This window comes from Notolepis coatsorum (genome assembly GCF_963971535.1).
Source record: "Notolepis coatsorum genome assembly, chromosome: 6".
In the NCBI taxonomy this organism is placed as follows: Eukaryota; Metazoa; Chordata; class Actinopteri; order Aulopiformes; family Paralepididae; genus Notolepis; species Notolepis coatsorum.
The window spans coordinates 41,909,495-41,927,718 of NC_140170.1; the positions used below are offsets into that span (position 1 = coordinate 41,909,495).

An 18,224-nucleotide genomic window follows, 5' to 3' on the forward strand; every position below is an offset into this window, starting at 1 on the left:
TGATTGGTCCCAAAAAGCATACAAACAGTTTTTGATATGTTAAGCACCAGCTTATTTGTTTTTATCCAGTCATATAAAATGTCCAATTCACCAGCCAAAACCTGATTGAGCTCAGAGTTTGTAGCTGCAGCATAATAAAGGGTTGAATCATCAGCATATAAAGTCAGACTAGCCTGATGAATAGAAAAAGGCATATCATTAGTAAAAATAGAAAATAAGAGGGGCCCCAGGCAACTCCCCTGTGGGACACCGCATTCTAACCCTCTACTGCCTGACAAAGCACCATTAAAATAGACCCTCTGAGACCTCGAGGACAAATAACTCCTAAAAAATTAAATTGCTGAGTTATTAAAACCATAGCAAATGAGTTTTTGTATTAAAAGATTGTGATCAATCACATCAAATACGGCACTGAAGTCTAACATAATAGCACCCACCAGCATTGAACTCGATAGCTGAAAGCCAACTATCAGACATTTGTGTCAAAGCAGTACTGGTCGAATGACCTGCCCTGTATGCATGTTGGTGTACAGTTGTTATGTCATTAGCTGAAAAGTAGGCCTGGACTTGCTCAGACACAATTTTTTCCAGTAATTTACTGAGAACGGGTAAAATGCTAATAGGCCTACTGTTGGGACCTCCAAAAGGTAATTTAGCATCTTTAGGAAGTGGAATGATCTTTCCCTCCTTCCATAACAAAGGACACATGCCACTGATTAAACACCTATTAAAAATGTGACAGATTGGTGCAGAGATATGAGACACAGCTATTCTCAACAATTTGCTATCCAGGTGGTCATTACCAGTGGATTTAGAGACTGGTAGAGAGCGCAATAGCCTATCCACAGTCACAATATCCACCTGTTGGAATTCATATGGGTGATATATAGATCAGAGCAGTTTGTATGGATAATAATAATAAAAAAACGCTGAAACTCACGGCAGCTTCCTCTTACCGTTGGGCGATCACCCTGGCGCAAACAGATCCCAGTTATGTGATGTTGATCTAGGTGATCCAGTTCCGGTTTGTATAATACTAATATACGTCCAATCATGTTGTTTATTGAGTTATGGCAACGGATCGATATGCAAGGTGTCTGGATAGAGTCGGAATAGGGGACGGACTAAGCACTTCCGGCCACTTCCGGTTTTGGCAACTCGCCGATCGGCCACCAGGTGGCGGTATTGAAGCGTTGCAGAGTTGAGCGGAGTCCTACAACACCAGCAAAGACTCAGTGGGTGAAATGTGAATACCATGACGAAAATATGAAATATTGATCTCAAAGACGCCGTAACCCGTCATTGGCAGATTACGCATGGCGAGGAATGACGTGTAAACACGTCATCAGCGAAGAAAAGGTTAAGATCCAAATTCAAATGTTTCATGAGTCATTATTTTAATTTGCTATGGGATCATCATGTTATGTTAAGTTAACTGTTAAGGCAGAGGGACTGGACAACAGGGTGACATTCACAGGTGTGCAGACTTGAGCATGTGAGGTAAAACATGCATTGGAGAAGGAGCCATGCCCACAGGAAGCAGAGATTGAGGGTGTGACAAAAATCATCGTTAAGATTAGTCGACTAATCGAATGACAAAAATAATCGTTAGATTAGTCGACTAATCGAAAAAATAAGACAGATTAGTCGATTACCAAAATAATCGTTAGTTGCAGCCCTAGTCTACACCCGACTCACATTTCTCCAGCTGGTCGTCCACTATGACCAGAAAGGCTACAGAGATCATGAAGAGGTTGATGACGAAGACAATCTCACACAGCTGGCCGATGGCCGGCCCGCACACCGTCTTCACCACCGCCTGGTAGGTGCACTGGCCGCTGATGGACGACGAGTAGCCCAGGATGATCAGACCACTGGTCAGGAAGACCAGGGAGATCTAGGGTGAGAGGAGACAGTAGTGTTGTCAAAAATATCGATTTTTCTATACATATCGATTCTGAATATTTAAAACAGTTTCAATACTCATTTCCCGCAATATCGGAAAAAAAATTGTATAAGGAAGTTGCATTGTTTATTTTCAATACCTGTAATAGTACAGTAGTCCACACACATGTGCATTCAGTTAAGTTGGAATAGGACTGTAATACAAACAGTTCAGTTTGTCAGGTACATGCAACATAGATTACAGTGTTTACTTAATGTTTTGTTATTTTTATGTGTGATCTAAAGATAAACAAAGGGTTTTAAAAGTGTTATATTTATCTTCTCTTATAGTACCAGAGATAAGCTGAGGAGAATCAACCAGCAAAAAAAGCAAAGTTTATTAAAAATATATACATTTATCTTTTTTTTCTTCTTGTTTTTTACATTTTAAGATTGAACCTTTTTCCCTGTGGTATCGAAAATGGTATAGAATATAGATACTACTTTTCAAGGTATCGTATCGAAGTTAGAAATTCCAGTATCGTGACAACACTAGGAGACAGACAGAGACATGGAGGCAGTGAGAGAGACTGAGAGAAAGAGACCAAAACAGAAAGAACAAGCGAGACGGATGGAGCGAGAGACCGATCGAAAGAAACTCCAAGATAAAAAGAGAGCGCGCGAGACACAGCGTGCATAGTGATGCACCGATGTGAAAATTGTGGCCGATACCGATATTTACCGATGTCGATATCTCTGTATAGAAAACACTTTTTTTATGATAATCAAATAAAGAGCTATTTTCCTAAATGCATTTTCTTTTTCTTACTTTTACTTTTGTAACTTATTTTCAGAAATGACTAAAACTACCGTACTTTTCGGACTATAAGCCGCGGCTTTTCCCCCCATTTTTCGACCCTGCGGCTTATATAACGGTGCGGCTTATATGTGGACAAAACCCGAAAATCTAAATATTGCTTTTTTTACTGCATTGAAATGTTATTTATCTGTTCCCTTATTTGCTAAACTTAATACAAATGAGTTAATTCTTTTTATTTGTCCCACAGTATTGTGTCCCAATGGGAGCAATTCTCTGTAGAGGTGGGAACTTAAAGCTCAATATAAGAACGGCCATGCACCACCACCCACAGAATCGAGAAAGAGCAATCAATCTGTCAATCCTTACCATGTCCGGGCCGGGTGAGGTTTCCCGTGTTGAGTCAAATTAAGCCGCAGGCTCCACTCCTTACATATGGTAATTAACATTAAAACACATGCGGTTTATAGTCCAGTGCGGCTTATATATGTACACATCATCCAATTTAGCTGCTGCGGCTTATAGTCAGGTGCGGCTTATAGTGCGAAAAGTACTTTAAGACCAAAACATGTACAAATAAAAAATATTTTTATTAATTTTTTAATATCGGCCCCATCTTGATATCGGACCGATACAGATGTGTAAAAAAACGGCCATATCGGCCGATATTATATCGGCGGACGATATATCGTGCATCACTAAGAGATAGAGACACACAGCTTTTACAGGGTTTAGGCTGCTGCACGTTTAGTCATAGTATTCCATACATCATCTCGGACATCTTGATGGGCAGCAGTGTAAATCATAGACGTTTATCATTAAATGACAAGTCAGCTGTTCACGGTCAATGAGCAGTGTTCATGGCACCGCGCGCCCTTCAGGTAGGAAATGCACCATCCGTCATGAGAATACTATGAATTGACCTCTCAAGCCTTGGGGGGGAAGAGACAGTTGTGATTGGAGGATCAAGAATTCATTCTTCTACTTGTCATTTTCAATGGGAGACACTCACTGTTGCGAGTTCCTGACAGCACTGAGAACAAAGCATGTTTTTAATCATATGTAGCACAAAGAATCCGTAGTGGAGGCTCTCCCATACGGAAAAAGGGAAAATGAAAAAAATCCTCAACATAAAAAAGGTGATTATAAAATAAACAGTATTTGGGAATGAAACTAGCACAAAAAGCATGCAGACCCCACGGCGCTACCTTTTATCCAAAGCGCTTTACAACTTACACACACACACGCACAGCGGAGGCGACCATGCAAAGTGCCAACCTGCTCATCGGGAGCAGTTAGGGGGTTAAGTGTCTCGCTCAACATGTTGCTGGGAGGAGCTGGAATAGAACTGGGAACCTTCCGATTACCAGACGATCGCTCTACCTTCTGAGCCACTGTGGCCCTGGTGTGTACTGCGTCCCGACAAAACATCCCTGCCAGATGGCCTGTGACTTGAGTGAGTGAGTGAGTGACTACAATCTGCCGTGCATAGTCCCGCAGGAATTTTCTCTTTTCTTTTTAAGAGCTTGGTTTCTATTCCACCTATGAAAAAGGTTTTTGCAAACTGTTGTACAGTGAACATCAATAATGTGACATTTATTTAACATGCGTTTTTAAAGCCCCAATCCATGATTGATTTGATCATATAAATGTGGTTTGTATTCATATACGATCTTGGAAGTGTTTGATCTGTAGATGGAAAATAGGCCTTTTGGAGCTCTCTTATTAACCCACTGTAAATTAAATAAAAAAGTTTACAACATTAACAGTAGTTTTGACCTAACCAGATTTATCATGACATGAGCATTACTACTATGAACAAAACAAAGCCAAGAGAACAGTTTTGACTCTTCAAATAAAGTGACTATTTATTTTTCCAAATAAATATAATTTGAGTCAATCACAAAATTCACAATCCGTCAATGTCATTAACAATGTGTTTCCCTGAACAATGAGTGAACTAAAAACCAACAGGTATTGTGCTTTGTCAGTAGGGATGGGTACCGTTCACATTTGAACCGATACGGTACCGGTACATTGATACCGGTACCTTTTTTCAGTACTTTAGTCTCTAAAAATGTAATCTACCTACCTCAGTTGTAAAAAAAAATCCAAACTTCAAATAACCACATTTTCGACCGTTTTCGGCTTGCCATTGCCCCGACTGCTTTGTTGTTGAATCAAGTCAAATCCTAAGTAAGCATATATTGTGCGTGTGAACGTTGACACAAAAAGAAAAAAAGTGTCAAAAAAATAATATATATATATATTATCGGAGCTATCAATACTTTTATCGGGTTTATCGGGACAACGTCATAACTGCTGATATCGGCCCGATAATTATCGCGCATCCCTAATTGTCATTTATATTTTTTGGTGGTGGGGTCACCCATTTGTTTACATTTGGATCACTGATTGGGCATTTTATGTTGGGAGGTCATAGGAAACAGTCCCCCCCCCCTTTTGAAGAGGCATTTGGTGGACCTCATCTCGACAGTAATCAATTTTGATATTTTTTTTTTTACAGTTTTTTTCAACAGCATTTTTTGTCGTCTTAAAAGAAAGATGAGATGTCACTCATCTTGATCGACACTGGCAAGGAAGACAGCTTGAGGAGGAGAGCGAGAGAGGTGAAGTTTACAGACAGAATTGGAGTTGGATGAAAGGGAAAGGAAAGGAGAAAGGGAGGGGGAAGGTGGGTATGTCATCATGTCTCCTCTATCCAGACGTGTCGTTGTGGAGAAAAGGGGGGAGAGGTACAGGGTGATTGAAGATACCAAGGGAGAAGATAAGAGACTGAAGGGGAGGGGACAGAGGCAGGCTTGGAGACGCCGGCATGTCTCTCTCTCGAGATGAAATGTCATTAAGACACTCAGGAATAGCAGCCAGGCAGGAGGACATGGAAGGCATGGCTTTTATCACGGTCATCCTTGACTCTAACACTTTCAGCACCAATCACGACTATAGTCGGGTTATCTCGCCATGCGTTGAGTGCCAGAACCAGACTATACTCAGGTTTTCGATTGTTTATCGTTTTTTCTTTTATTCGATTTTAATATTCTATACAGTCTCACGGAACTCTGTGCATCATTGGGACTCATTCTGAGTCCTAGTGATTGCAATGCCGTCCGAATCCTGCTAGGTGGCAGTATCGCCTACCCTTTGAAACCTTATTTCACACGGTTACATTTTATATGGTCCGGGCGGATAGGTACCCGGGCAAGTGAAAGGCTTCATTCGAGCCACTTGGAACGCGTCCAGCACACTTGATGCATAGTTTGTCCCATTTCATGTCAGGGACCCGATAGGGCTGGGCGATATGATATGGCCAAAAACGGTATCGCGATAAAATTATAAAATTATTTTCATATCACTCGATATCGATAATTATCGTCGATATAATTTCTGTCAAGTTTAATTAACTTCTTATGCCCGGCGCCGATGGACGGGCTATTAATAGACTCACTTGTTTTGCTGCTGCGAATGTCTCGAGTTGATGTCGTCATCAGTCCGCGCACGTTCTACGCACCAGTGCATAGATTATTATATTCCACCAGGGGGCAACCTACCGCCACTGGATCATATGCATTATAAGAATGGAACTAACAGTTAGCCAGAGCAAGCAGTGTATCCCATGACAATGTACTAACTATCACCCTAAAATACTCTGTTCCGCCCCAATACATTGCAACAACGTCCACCGCATACCCCACACTAGGGCTGGGCGATATGGAAAAAAATCATATCGCGATAACGATATGATAATTTTATTTTATTTCTCGATATCGATAATTATCGAATTGTTATAAGTATAAAAAAAATTAAAAAAAAAAAAAACATTTTATTTTTTTTTTTAAACAACAGATGTATGTTTATTTTGCAGCAATTCTTTGTCATTGCCGCCATCTTTAGTGTTACATCCCCTCACACTCCAGTTCTCAGGCTGCAGCTGGTTTAAAAGCTAAAGTAAACCGGCTTCTCTGCTGGCTGTGGCTCCAGAGGAGTTGAACAGTTCTGGCTCTGCTAGTTTATTTTCGATATTTTGGCGCTTTTTTGGTGGACAAATAGCACAAATAGCACACATAGCCTACTGTGTACAGACGGTTTCAAAATGTATTTTAAATTAGAAAGCAAACAAAATAAATGGACAAGAGAAAAAGAAATCTGAATTTGGTCAGTATTGTCATTTGGACAAGCAAAGCCATTACTTTAAGTTGCAGGCAAGAAAGACAAGTCTGTCCACTGTCTCTGGTTTTAAAACTGCCCTGTTGCAGGTAAAAAAAAAAAAAAAAAAAAAAAAAAAGATTTTTCGTTTTTTTTTCTTTTTTCGATATTCGATATCGATTATTAAAATATATCGCGATATTTATCGTTATCGTTATATCGCCCAGCCCTACCCCACACTACTCTAACCGTGGCCTCAGAATTCACGCCACACACCCACTCCGCACGTAAACTATAAAATAGCGGCATGCAAGCTAATGATCCTAGCCAGCCTTGTTTACTACCCAGAGGCAGGCGGCGAAATTAACGTTTTGACTCACCGGCCAGTGGCGGGTAGATGGGAAGAATCTACCCGCCAAGCATATTTCTTACCTGCCAACTTTTTTTTTATTAAAAAAAAAGTATTATTTTATATAACAATTTTTTTTTAATAAAATATATATATTATATAATCATACTTGTAGTTGTATTATCTGCGAGACATCGCCACCTCGCTGTCTGCAAACAGCTCCACTGTCTGTGTGTATACTCGAGTGGCCTCCAGCTCCAGCAAGGATTCTCCGGCGCTGCAGCTGGACCCTAAACCCTACATTCAGCATGAAAGGCTTCTCCTGCGCTGCACCTGGACCCTATTCAGCAGCCCTCATGCGATGTAAGCCAGGGGCTCGAATACGCATGTTGTAGGACATTGATGTCAGGAGCTATCTGTAGCTACTGCTGGATGGTGTTGGGACAACGTCTCAGTGAACTATTTAGTTTACTGCGACATTTCGTAGTGACTAGTGAGCTAACGTGGGCTAACATGAGCTACCTAGCCAACGGAGGTATTATGCACTGGACTAGGGCTGCAACTAATGACTAATTTGGTAGTCGACTAATCTGCCGATTATTTTTTCGATTAGTCGACTAATCGAAAACCAATGTAAACAACAACATTTTTTTTTTATTTTTTTTTAATTACCTATCTTTGTGAAAGTGGCTTCTTAGCTCTGGTCCAGCTGAAGACAGAGCAGAGGAACAGATTGGACATTGAGCATGACCTCAGAGTTGCTTGTCTACCATCAGCCCAGACTTTGAGACTCTCGTCAGGACCAAACAACAACATCATAACATGATGATCCCATAGCAAATTAAAATAATTACTCATGAAACATTTGAATTTGGATCTTTAAGCCACTTTAAATGAAAATGTATTTGAAGAACAATACAGCAATCACTCATAACAAGATAAATAAATTAAATAATACAAATTAAAGTGGAAGTGTACTTTAAATAACTTTTGTTTGCTGTGTGTGAGAGGAGTCCGTGTGTGTGTGTATGTGTGTGTGTCTTACTCTGATCGCTGTGTGAGTGAGAGGAGTGTGTGTACTGTGTAATTTGTGTGTGTCTTACTCTGATCGCTGTGTGAGTGAGAGGTGTGTACCAGCGTTTCCGTTAGCCGGTAATTACCGGTATTTGACTGGCAAAATCTGTTGAAGTCCGACAAATTTAATCTCTCCGGTCATAGTGTCCGGTGAAAATAGTTCCCTCTGGGCACAGTTTGATTATTTGAATTGTATTTGGATGGGCTGGAGTTGGGTGGCCTATGCGATGAACGAAACAATCATTGCGTTTGTTGTCGTTGCTTCGCTCAGCGAGAGCTTGCTGCTGGATTTGCGGAAGGCATGCAGCTGCAGACCCACAGAACCCACCAGCTTTGCTGGCACAGTGCGGTCCCCAGACCTGGAAAGCTGCTCTGCGGGTCTGCAGCTGGATGCTTCTTGCAAACTAACTGCGGCGCTCGCGCTGATATTGTTGGACCGGCTGCTTGGTGGAGCAACGATGAAACGAATGTAATGAATCGTTCGTCGCATGGGCTATTTAATTTTGGCCTGTTTTGGTACGGTTCGGGTGGTCAAGTTGTGCTTGGAGGGAGTTGTTTTCACCGGACATTATGACCAGCACCAAGTCGTTGGGACTAGGTGGAGATATACATCACGCAAACCCACGATAATGTTGCAGTCTCTCTGCCAAATTTCTCAGTTCTTCGCTTGATATAATTAATACAAATGTCCAATATAACGGAATTCGTTAGCTCATAAATGTGATTATAACAGACTGCTGTTTATTAATGTCGGGCCGACTGCCCACAGACACAGGTCTATTTGATTTAAAGTCGGCAGCAGCACGGAGTCTCTGGACTTATTTTATTTGGAATATAATGACTGTATACGCAAAAGTAGCCTAGCTTTAAGTTAAAATATTATAAATCTACATGCCTTGAGGATGTCATTCTTTATATAGCCTGTTGTTTTTAAGCTCAATAAACTCTGACCGGAATTTCTCTCATTTGACCGGTAGATAAAAATCTACCGGACCCTGAGACCGGCAACAATTTTTTCTAACGGAAACCCTGGTGTGTACTGTGTAATTTGTGTATGTGTGTGTGTCTTACTCTGATCGCTGTGTGTGAGTGAGAGGAGTGTGAATGTGTGTGTCTTACTCTGATCGCTGTGTGTGAGAGAGAGGAGTGTGAATGTGTGTGTGTCTTACTCTGATCGCTGTGTGTGAGTGAGAGGAGTGTGTATGTGTGTGTGTCTTACTCTGATCGCTGTGTGTGAGTGAGAGGAGTGTGTATGTGTGTGTCTTACTCTGATCGCTGTGTGTGAGTGAGAGGAGTGCGTGTGTAATGTATTGTGTGTCTAGTCTGATCATCATGTCCTGCAGGGGAACAATGTTTTCAATGTCCAAAATTTGCTATGGGATCATCATGTTATGATGTTGTCTGGAACCCTGAGAAGCCACTCTCACAAAGATAGGTAGTGCACAAAAAAAAAAAAAAAAAAAAATTAAATTTTTTTTATGACTAATCGACGCAACAATTTCTCGTCGACGATTTTTTATAATCGACATCGTCGATTATGTCGACTAATCGTTGCAGCCCTACACTGGACACTTGCTGGAGCAGTTGTTGATGTCGGGAGCTATCAGTAGCTAGCCGGCTGGATAACGTTACACAATGCCTCATGTATTAAACTAAAAGTGAATAGTTGACTGGGTCATTTTGTAACAGTAGCTAACATTAGTTCACGGAGGTCCCTCTGACTAGACTAATGTCACGGTGACTGTCGGAGGCAATAGCCTCCGTTTACATGCAGCAGCATACAGAAACAGGTGCGGGAGGGGTAGGAGCAGCAATGCGCTGCGTGTCTGTGCTGAGACAGCGAGTGAGAACTCCGCTCAGAATTGGATCATGATTTTCAGTTTTCACATCACATGACATGACCATTGCCCGCCACACGGCGGGCAGACCTCTCAGTGGGAGGCGCCAAACGTAAAAACTGAGCACCAAATGGCGGGCTCTAGTTTCGCCCCCTGCCCAGAGGTGCACCGCGGGTCTCCTTCGCTGTCGCCATCTCCTTCACTGATTGGTTGTTAGTGCGTGTGCTCATATCCAAGCTTGGAAAATCTATATATCGAAACTTTGCGACCACGTTTCATGTTTATTTCGAGGAAATAATTTATCGCGATAGTTATCGTTTTATCGCCCAGCCCTACGATGGACATCAATACTGGAAATCGTGATCAGACAATTGGAATATTCATTTTGGAATAACTCCTACCAAAGGTAAGGACTATATGACATCAACCCTACAATGATTTCACATCGATCATAGGTCATGTACTCCAAAACGTATGCCGTTGCCGACAATCAGAGCATCACAAAACGTCCCCCCCCCCTTTGATGGCTTCATGATGAAACATAATACCCATTATATACCTTTGATTGGAAATAGTATCGTGTCCAGGCGAGCAACGCGAACGACTTTTGCAATATGCACATAGCGCTCCATAACTCAGCTTCCTGCAGGAATTAGCCCGGATCACTCTGAAACTATACAATATTCACCACGGGATAACGTGTGAACATATACATGAAAGAAATTGACTATTTTTTACATGTTGGACGAGAGATAGTGACTGTCAATTGAGCCATAGTATTGTCTCCATAGCTATAATATAGAATATAGATATAGCTCTGCAAACAGTGACGCACCGTGAAAATGCCTATCTTTTAAAGCGTGGCCCATTGACGGCAGGGATGGGGATACACGCTGGCGCCGAATGAGTTAAAAGGTTTGCCTAAGGCTAATTTAACCAGTTAAAACCTGGACTAATTATTCATCCCATTTATTCAACTAGCTAGCACTGGGTTTAAAAGGCAGTGTTGGCACAGTGTGAAACACTACACTTGCATTTCTGTTAGATTAGCGGTACAGTGTTTCTCAGGAGTAGCTGGGTGGCGCAAATACAAAATGGGCAGATTAGGAAACCAAGTTTACAGTGAAACAAAGTCTGGAATGAATACAGACTCAAGTATTGCATCCAATTAAGCTAACCAAAGTTCTGACGCAAAATTGTGGCCTAATTGACTTTCACCTCAAGGTTTTAAATCATATTTAACCCAAATCAGGCCATTCCATTTTTTTGGGAGAATCTGGAAGAAAGCATTGGTCATGGTCTCATTCTCAAGAGCACAATAACATGCTAGTTTGCTGCCACAATGGTTTGTGCCTCCTGGATGTACATTCTGAGCCAGCTCCACTGACAATGAATGAGGCACAATGCATGGCCCCATTAATGTTAGTGTGAATTATTCTACTCAAATGAGGTTTAAATTCTGGTTCAGGCCTATTAGCAATATAATATAAACCTGGGATGATACTGTAACACCGTCAATTTTACACATCACAGAGGAAACCAGAAATATTATATAAAATATCTTAAGACTATTTTGTCTAGGTGTGCAAGAGATATACACCGATTTTTGTAAACGGATAAAGGGATAATATTCATTAATGAATTGGTCCGGCTAATTAATTCGGCAGATACCTGACATTTTAGTAACCAGGCCGCGTGAATACTTTCGGCAGCCAACTTGCCCTTCCGCGTTGCTCTGATTGGCCGAGCGCGCGCATGCGCATGAGCCGCGACCCTCAGCCAGAAGCAATACTAAGATCCGTTTAACGCAATTTATACAAATGGAAGTATTGATTACGCCGTAACGAATCATTAAAAATATATACCCTTAACTGGAATATGTTGTGCCTTTACACATGTTGGATTATGTAATTGGTTTGTCATGACAAACCAATAAAAAAATCGTGAATTAACCGGTGGCTACAACAACACACAGTAACTACATGCATCATTGTTTACAATGAACGGTGGGGCTAATCGAAAGGACTGGACACGAACGCGTTAAACTAACGTAAAGTTAGTTGTTCACCAACAATCTACAGACACAAACAAACACAGAACCGGACTGTTATATTAAATTAATTGATTGCCATTTAACGCGTCCGTGTCCAGTCCTTTCGGATTAGCCCCACCGTTCATTGTAAACAATGATGCATGTAGTTACTGTGTGTTGTTGTAGCCACCGGTTAATTCGCGATTTTTTATTGGTTTGTCATGACAAACCAATTACATAATCCAACATATGTGTAAAGGCACAACATATTCCAGTTAAGGGTATATTTTTTTAATGATTCGTTACAGCGTAATCAATACTTCCATGTGTATAAATTGCGTTAAGCGGAGCTGATGAATTGAAAATGGGGGACCCTGATGTAAACAAGACGAAAGTCTTTCTCTGGTCTGCATCCCATTAACAATCGTGTGTATTGAGCTGTACTGTATTGTACCCATTCTGCAATCTGTTAATAAAGTTTTCAATCAATCAATCAATCAGCTTAGTATTGCTTCTGGCTGAGGAGCCCGTCGCGGCTCATACGCGCACTTGGCCAATCAGAGCAACGCGGAAGGGCAAGTTGCAACCAGGCCACTTAGGAAAACTGTTAGCGATCCCCTGTGTGTCCATTGCAAGTACCAATTGATCCAAGAAATTACTTTCCATTTTTTTTTCAATTAATTTAGTTTGATACATTTGATTTAAATAAGTATAGTATGGTGCAGATCTAATATAAGATACATTTGTGTGCAATTTTGATTTGTCAAATGCAAAATAAATGATCATTATATCAGCATTTTATTGGCTGCCCTGCTCTCCAAGTATCTATCAGCCATTGAAAAACCCATGTCGGTCGTCCACGAATATCCACTAATGTTGGCCAATACCTCTCATACAAAAGTGGGTGATGATAAGACTGTGAGGAAACGGACTCGAGGACAGTTAGTGTTACATTCCCTTAATTCTAAGCTGCTGCCTAACGGACCCTGCAAAAATGCCTAACAGTGCAGTCATTGCACCTCGTATGCTGTGGTGCCAAATGCCACCTCCTCCTCGCCCGACGCCTCCTCATTTGCTCTCATTAGGCAATATTTAGGAGATATAGTGAAAGGTCAGGGGGTTAGGTAAAGGATTAGACTGAGGCTAGTGAGGTCAAGGAGAGTTCAAATCTAGCTGTCAGGTTAGGATGAAAGTGATCAACCATATTATTCACACATTCCTTCTATCATAGAATTTCTATGCGTGAACTGCGAAGATATACTAAACACGTTTCTGAAAGCAGGACATTTACTATGGAGGTCCTGGGCATCAGCAGGCTTCCTGCAGAAGACAAATATGACTAGAACTAGAAGATGGCAATATTAAGTGTTAAAGGGGAACTATTTTACTATTTCTTTCACTATTTGGGCACTTTTACACAATTCCTGTGAGTCTATGGAACACCTCTGTAATATATATTTTTTTTTTATTCATTGTTTTGTATTTCTAATCAAGTCCTCAAAAACAGCATTTTTCTACCTCAAGATCTCGAGCCGTTTTGAGCCTGGGCAGCAGAACTGTGTGCAGCTCATTCTGCACGTCGCCCCTTAACATGCAGCGGTGTCTTTCTGACATCACAAATCGCGCACATTTTCAAATGACTCAGTTCAGTGAGGGTGAATATTGTGAGAGGAGAATTGGAAAAATGCGCCAATATGAGAATTTTGAGACATAGATCATATTAATATAAGTTCACATAGCTAGGAAACAATGCTAAACACTCAAAAAGGCCATTTATAAGATAGTTCCCCTTTAATTATTTGAGATATTTAGGCTTAAAAAGGTATGAGAAAGGGGTAGGGAAATATGTGCCATAGCCGATAGGAGGTGGTTGCTAGATGGGATACAGGAGACATCAGCAAGTGATGTCTAGATTAGGTTATGTTTTTTAACAACATAGTATGCAGCTAAATTATTTTAGAAGTGCATTTGAGGTCAAGCTAAACTTTAAAGGAAAACTCCAACATTTTGGGAAATTAGCTTATTTTCCATCTACCCTGGAGTTAGACAAGAAGATACATACATTTTTCTTCTCTGTGCATGCAGTAGTAGGAAGACGTTGGGAACTAGGCTAATGGAGGAACCTACTTCCAGTGACTGACGCTAAGCTAGGCTAACAGTGCGTGTCTTCCTACTCCTACTGCATGCACAGAGAAGAAAAAGGTATGTATCTTCTTGTCTAACTCAGTCCAGGGTAGATGGCAAATAAGCTAATTTCCCAAAATGTTGGAGTTTTCCTTTAAGACTGATATAGCCACTCCTATCTGGTATAAATGACAATATAGGCCTATTTAACGGATCTCTTCATCTAATTGAGTTAGACCCCCCCAAAGGTTATATCCCATCTCCTCGAAACACTTTTATCTAAAAAAGAAAGTAGTTTGGCATGAAAGTGGGACCATGTTGGAAACAAGTCGACAGACTTTCACATGTTATCCTTGTACCCCTTGTTTTTATACGTTTGTATAAATTGTATGTACTAAATAAAAATCAATCAATCAATCAAATCAATCAATCGCAAACGTGGATAAAAAGAAACACCAGGCACTTTGTGACAGTGATGCACCGAGTGAATCCACAGTCACTTGCTCCTCAATAGGAAACCAACCTAGATTTACCATGAAGGACTGGTTCTGGCCGAACCGTTCGTTATACAAGTATCACAGAGACATGTCGGTACTCACGGTTGCACGAGGGTTTCCGACAGAGATACGGGATGGTTTGAAAGCTCGGCGTTGCTAATAGACATTTTAAATAATTTTTATAAACTGCTCAAAACGGCATTATTTCCGGCGTGTGATCACAGCGCAGGCGCACCAGGCAGCCAACGCCGGAAATAATGCCGTTTTGACCAGTTTATAAAAAATATTTAAAATGTTTATTAGCAACGCAGAGCTTTCAAACCATCCCGCATCTCTGTCCGAAACCCTCGTGCAACTGCGAGTACCTTTGACATTTCTCTGTGATACTTGTATAACGAACCAGTCCTTCATGGTCAACATACGTTGGTTTCCTATTGAGGAGCAAGTGACTGTGGATTCACTCGATGCATCACAGTCACGAAAGGGGCTAAATGAATCGTATATCACAAACCAGTTCCACGGTGAGCGAGCTGCGGACCCCCCCGGCTCTCTCGAAGGCCCAGGGGAAGTTGAGGAGTCCGGCGCCCAGGGCGGACTTCAACATGATAAAGATCGCCCCCATCGAGCCGAGTCGCGGACCGTCCACGTCGAGCGCGGGCTTGGCTGAAGCTGAAGCCAGCAGACTGATGCTTTCTCTCGCCAACTCCTCCATGCTGCACTGGACGGACACACACTCACTCACTCACTCACTCACTCACTCAAGGACCGTCTCCAAACTAACTCCCAGAAGAACAAACTTCTTCGCTCAACAAGCAGCGTGCGCTGAGGTGGGGCAGGCCGGGGGGAGGGAGGGGAGTGTGCGAGGCACCTTGTTGCGAGGCGGCTGGATTCTCGCGAGATCACGACCACCTGGTGCATCAGGCTAGGGTTGGCTGCTGGCTGAGATGGAGGAGTTGGTGGAGGTGTCTCCCAGGGTTACAAACCAATCGACAAGGACCTCATTTGGCATGAATGAATGAATGAATGATTGAATGATGAATGAATGAATTAATTAATTAATTAATTAATTAATGAAAACTTTATTTAACAGATTGCAGAATGGGTACAATACAGTACGGCTCAATACACACAATTGTTAAAGGGATGCAGACCAGAGAAAGACGTTTGTCTTGTTTACATCAGGGTCCCCCATTTTCATTTAGTACTGATACATACACATGTATTTAGTACTGATACATTTGTGACATATACGGTATTCAAATATACAGTACTGTTACCCATAGATCCTGACAGAGTATATACATATGATTGGGAGGGGACTGCACATTAGGAGGGGGTGGGTGGGTGAGAGAGAAATATACATACGGTGGTGAGGAGACTGTACATTTGGAGGGGATAGGTGGGTGGGAGAGAAATATACATACGGCGGGGAGAGAATATTATAGTAGTAGGGCGGGCCATACTTTTTTTTTGGAAAATCAATCGATTGGGGTGTCTAAAATATGTGTTTTTTTGTGGGGAATTCAAATATGGGATTATTTTTCTAATCGGATAACTCTAACCTACATTGTTTTGGATTTCAAAATGGCCGATTTGACAATTTTTCACCCCTTGGCCATACATGGATGCCAACATGAATCTGAAGGAAATCCTAACATGCAAGGTGTCTAAATGATGTGTTTCTTAATGGGGAATTCAAATATGAGTTCATTTTTGGGATAGGATAACTCTAACCTGCATCATTTTGGATTTCAAAATGGCCGATTTTACCATTTTTCACCCCTTGGCCATACATGGATGATAACATGAATCTGAAGGAAATCCTATCATGCAAGGTGTCTAAATGATGTGTCTCTTAATGGGGAATTCAAATATGATTTCATATTTTTGCATAATTTTGGATTTCAAAATGGCTGATTTTACCATTTGAACCCATTGGTATTGTATTACAAAATTGCCAAATGTACCCATCCCCTTTCAAAGATTAAAAAATATATGGGAAAACATTTATAATGACAAAGCCATCAAATTTATTAACAAGTGAACTGTATATAACTGGATACAACTCCAAAGATCAATAATAATAATAATAATAATAATAATAATAATAATAATAATAATAATAATAATACTAACAATAATAAATTGTATTTGTAATGCACACAAACACCTAAGTGCTAAATCTCGATCTCCTCACTTCCTGCACTTCTCCTCAAACTCTTCCCCCAGCTCTTGCATCAACTTTTCTTGTGCTCTCTTAACCTTGTTCTTATCAATCACTTTACTTGTGTCATCTTCTAAGATTAGTCCTGCATCAATCAGAGCTGCAGTTGCTATAGCTGCAGTTGGCCTTAGACCTATGCCATACCTTACACTAGCAAGGGCGATGTTTGGAATCTCATCATAATTTTTCCGTAGCTTTGCTGAAGCTGCAGGGTCAGTTTCAGGAATGAGCTCAACTTCAGGGACTGTAAGGAGGCTCTCAACATCCTTCCTGGCGACCTTGTCTGTTGCTGCAAAGCTTTATTCTTTGCCCCTTCTCCTTTTCTCTGCCTTCTTTTCCATCCCCTGCCTTTCCAATGTTTTCACCTGTCTCTTGTGCTCAGGCAGATCAGCTCCAGCCATTTGGTGTGGTCCTTTACTTCCAACCTTTTCCCTCTGTCCCTTGATGTATATCTTTCATAGGAATCTTTTTGTCTTTGCTGCAGCAACAGTTAATGTGGGCTTGCATCACACAACCCTCACAACCTCCTGCCCCCTCACAACTAGTAATCTGGCACTTGCAAGTTAAAATATCAAATAACTTGACCAACTTGACAATTAAACTCTCAAATTTGCTTCTCCCAAGATAAAAGCTCACTGCCTGCTTCCACATCTCCTTGAGCTTGGTCATGATGGTCACCTTTTTATTGACAACAGGTGACTTGAAAAGAGCATTAGCTTTCTTCCACTGACAGAGGGGTTGGCAGAGGGGAGGGGGCAGGAGCTGACCTGGTAAAAGGGTATGGTAAAATCAGCCATTTTGAAATCCAAAATGATGTTCCAAATGATTTCCCATATATTTTTTAATCTTTGAAAGGGGATGGGTACATTTGGCAATTTTGTAATACAATACCAATGGGTTCAAATGGTAAAATCTGCCATTTTGAAATCCAAAATTATGTAGGTTAGATTTATCCTATCCCAAAAATGAACTCATATTTGAATTCCCCATTAAGAACCACATCATTTAGACACCTTGCATGTTAGGATTTCCTTCAGATTCATGTTGGCATCCATGTATGGCCAAGGGGTGTAAAATGGTCAAATCGGCCATTTTGAAATCCAAAACAATGTAGGTTAGAGTTATCCGATCCGAAAAATAATCCCATATTTGAATTCCCCACAAAAGAACACATATTTTAGACACCCCACTCGGTTGATTTTCCAAAAAAAAAAAGTATGG

The 18,224-nt window shown here is 41.1% G+C and overlaps 1 protein-coding gene across 1 annotated transcript in view; it reads right to left on the reverse strand.

The window, feature by feature from the left end:
* The window catches only part of slc38a8a (solute carrier family 38 member 8a), a gene marked incomplete at both ends in the record, with an annotated part of 48,201 nt that extends 32,710 nt beyond the window's left edge, over nucleotides 1-15,491 (reverse strand). The window contains 2 exons of the mRNA XM_084316827.1: nucleotides 1,699-1,897; nucleotides 15,291-15,491. Of these exons, the coding sequence (XP_084172953.1) occupies nucleotides 1,699-1,897; nucleotides 15,291-15,491 (400 nt within the window). The remainder of the gene's footprint in view (nucleotides 1-1,698; nucleotides 1,898-15,290) is intronic.
* Between the last annotated feature and the right edge of the window lie 2,733 nt (nucleotides 15,492-18,224).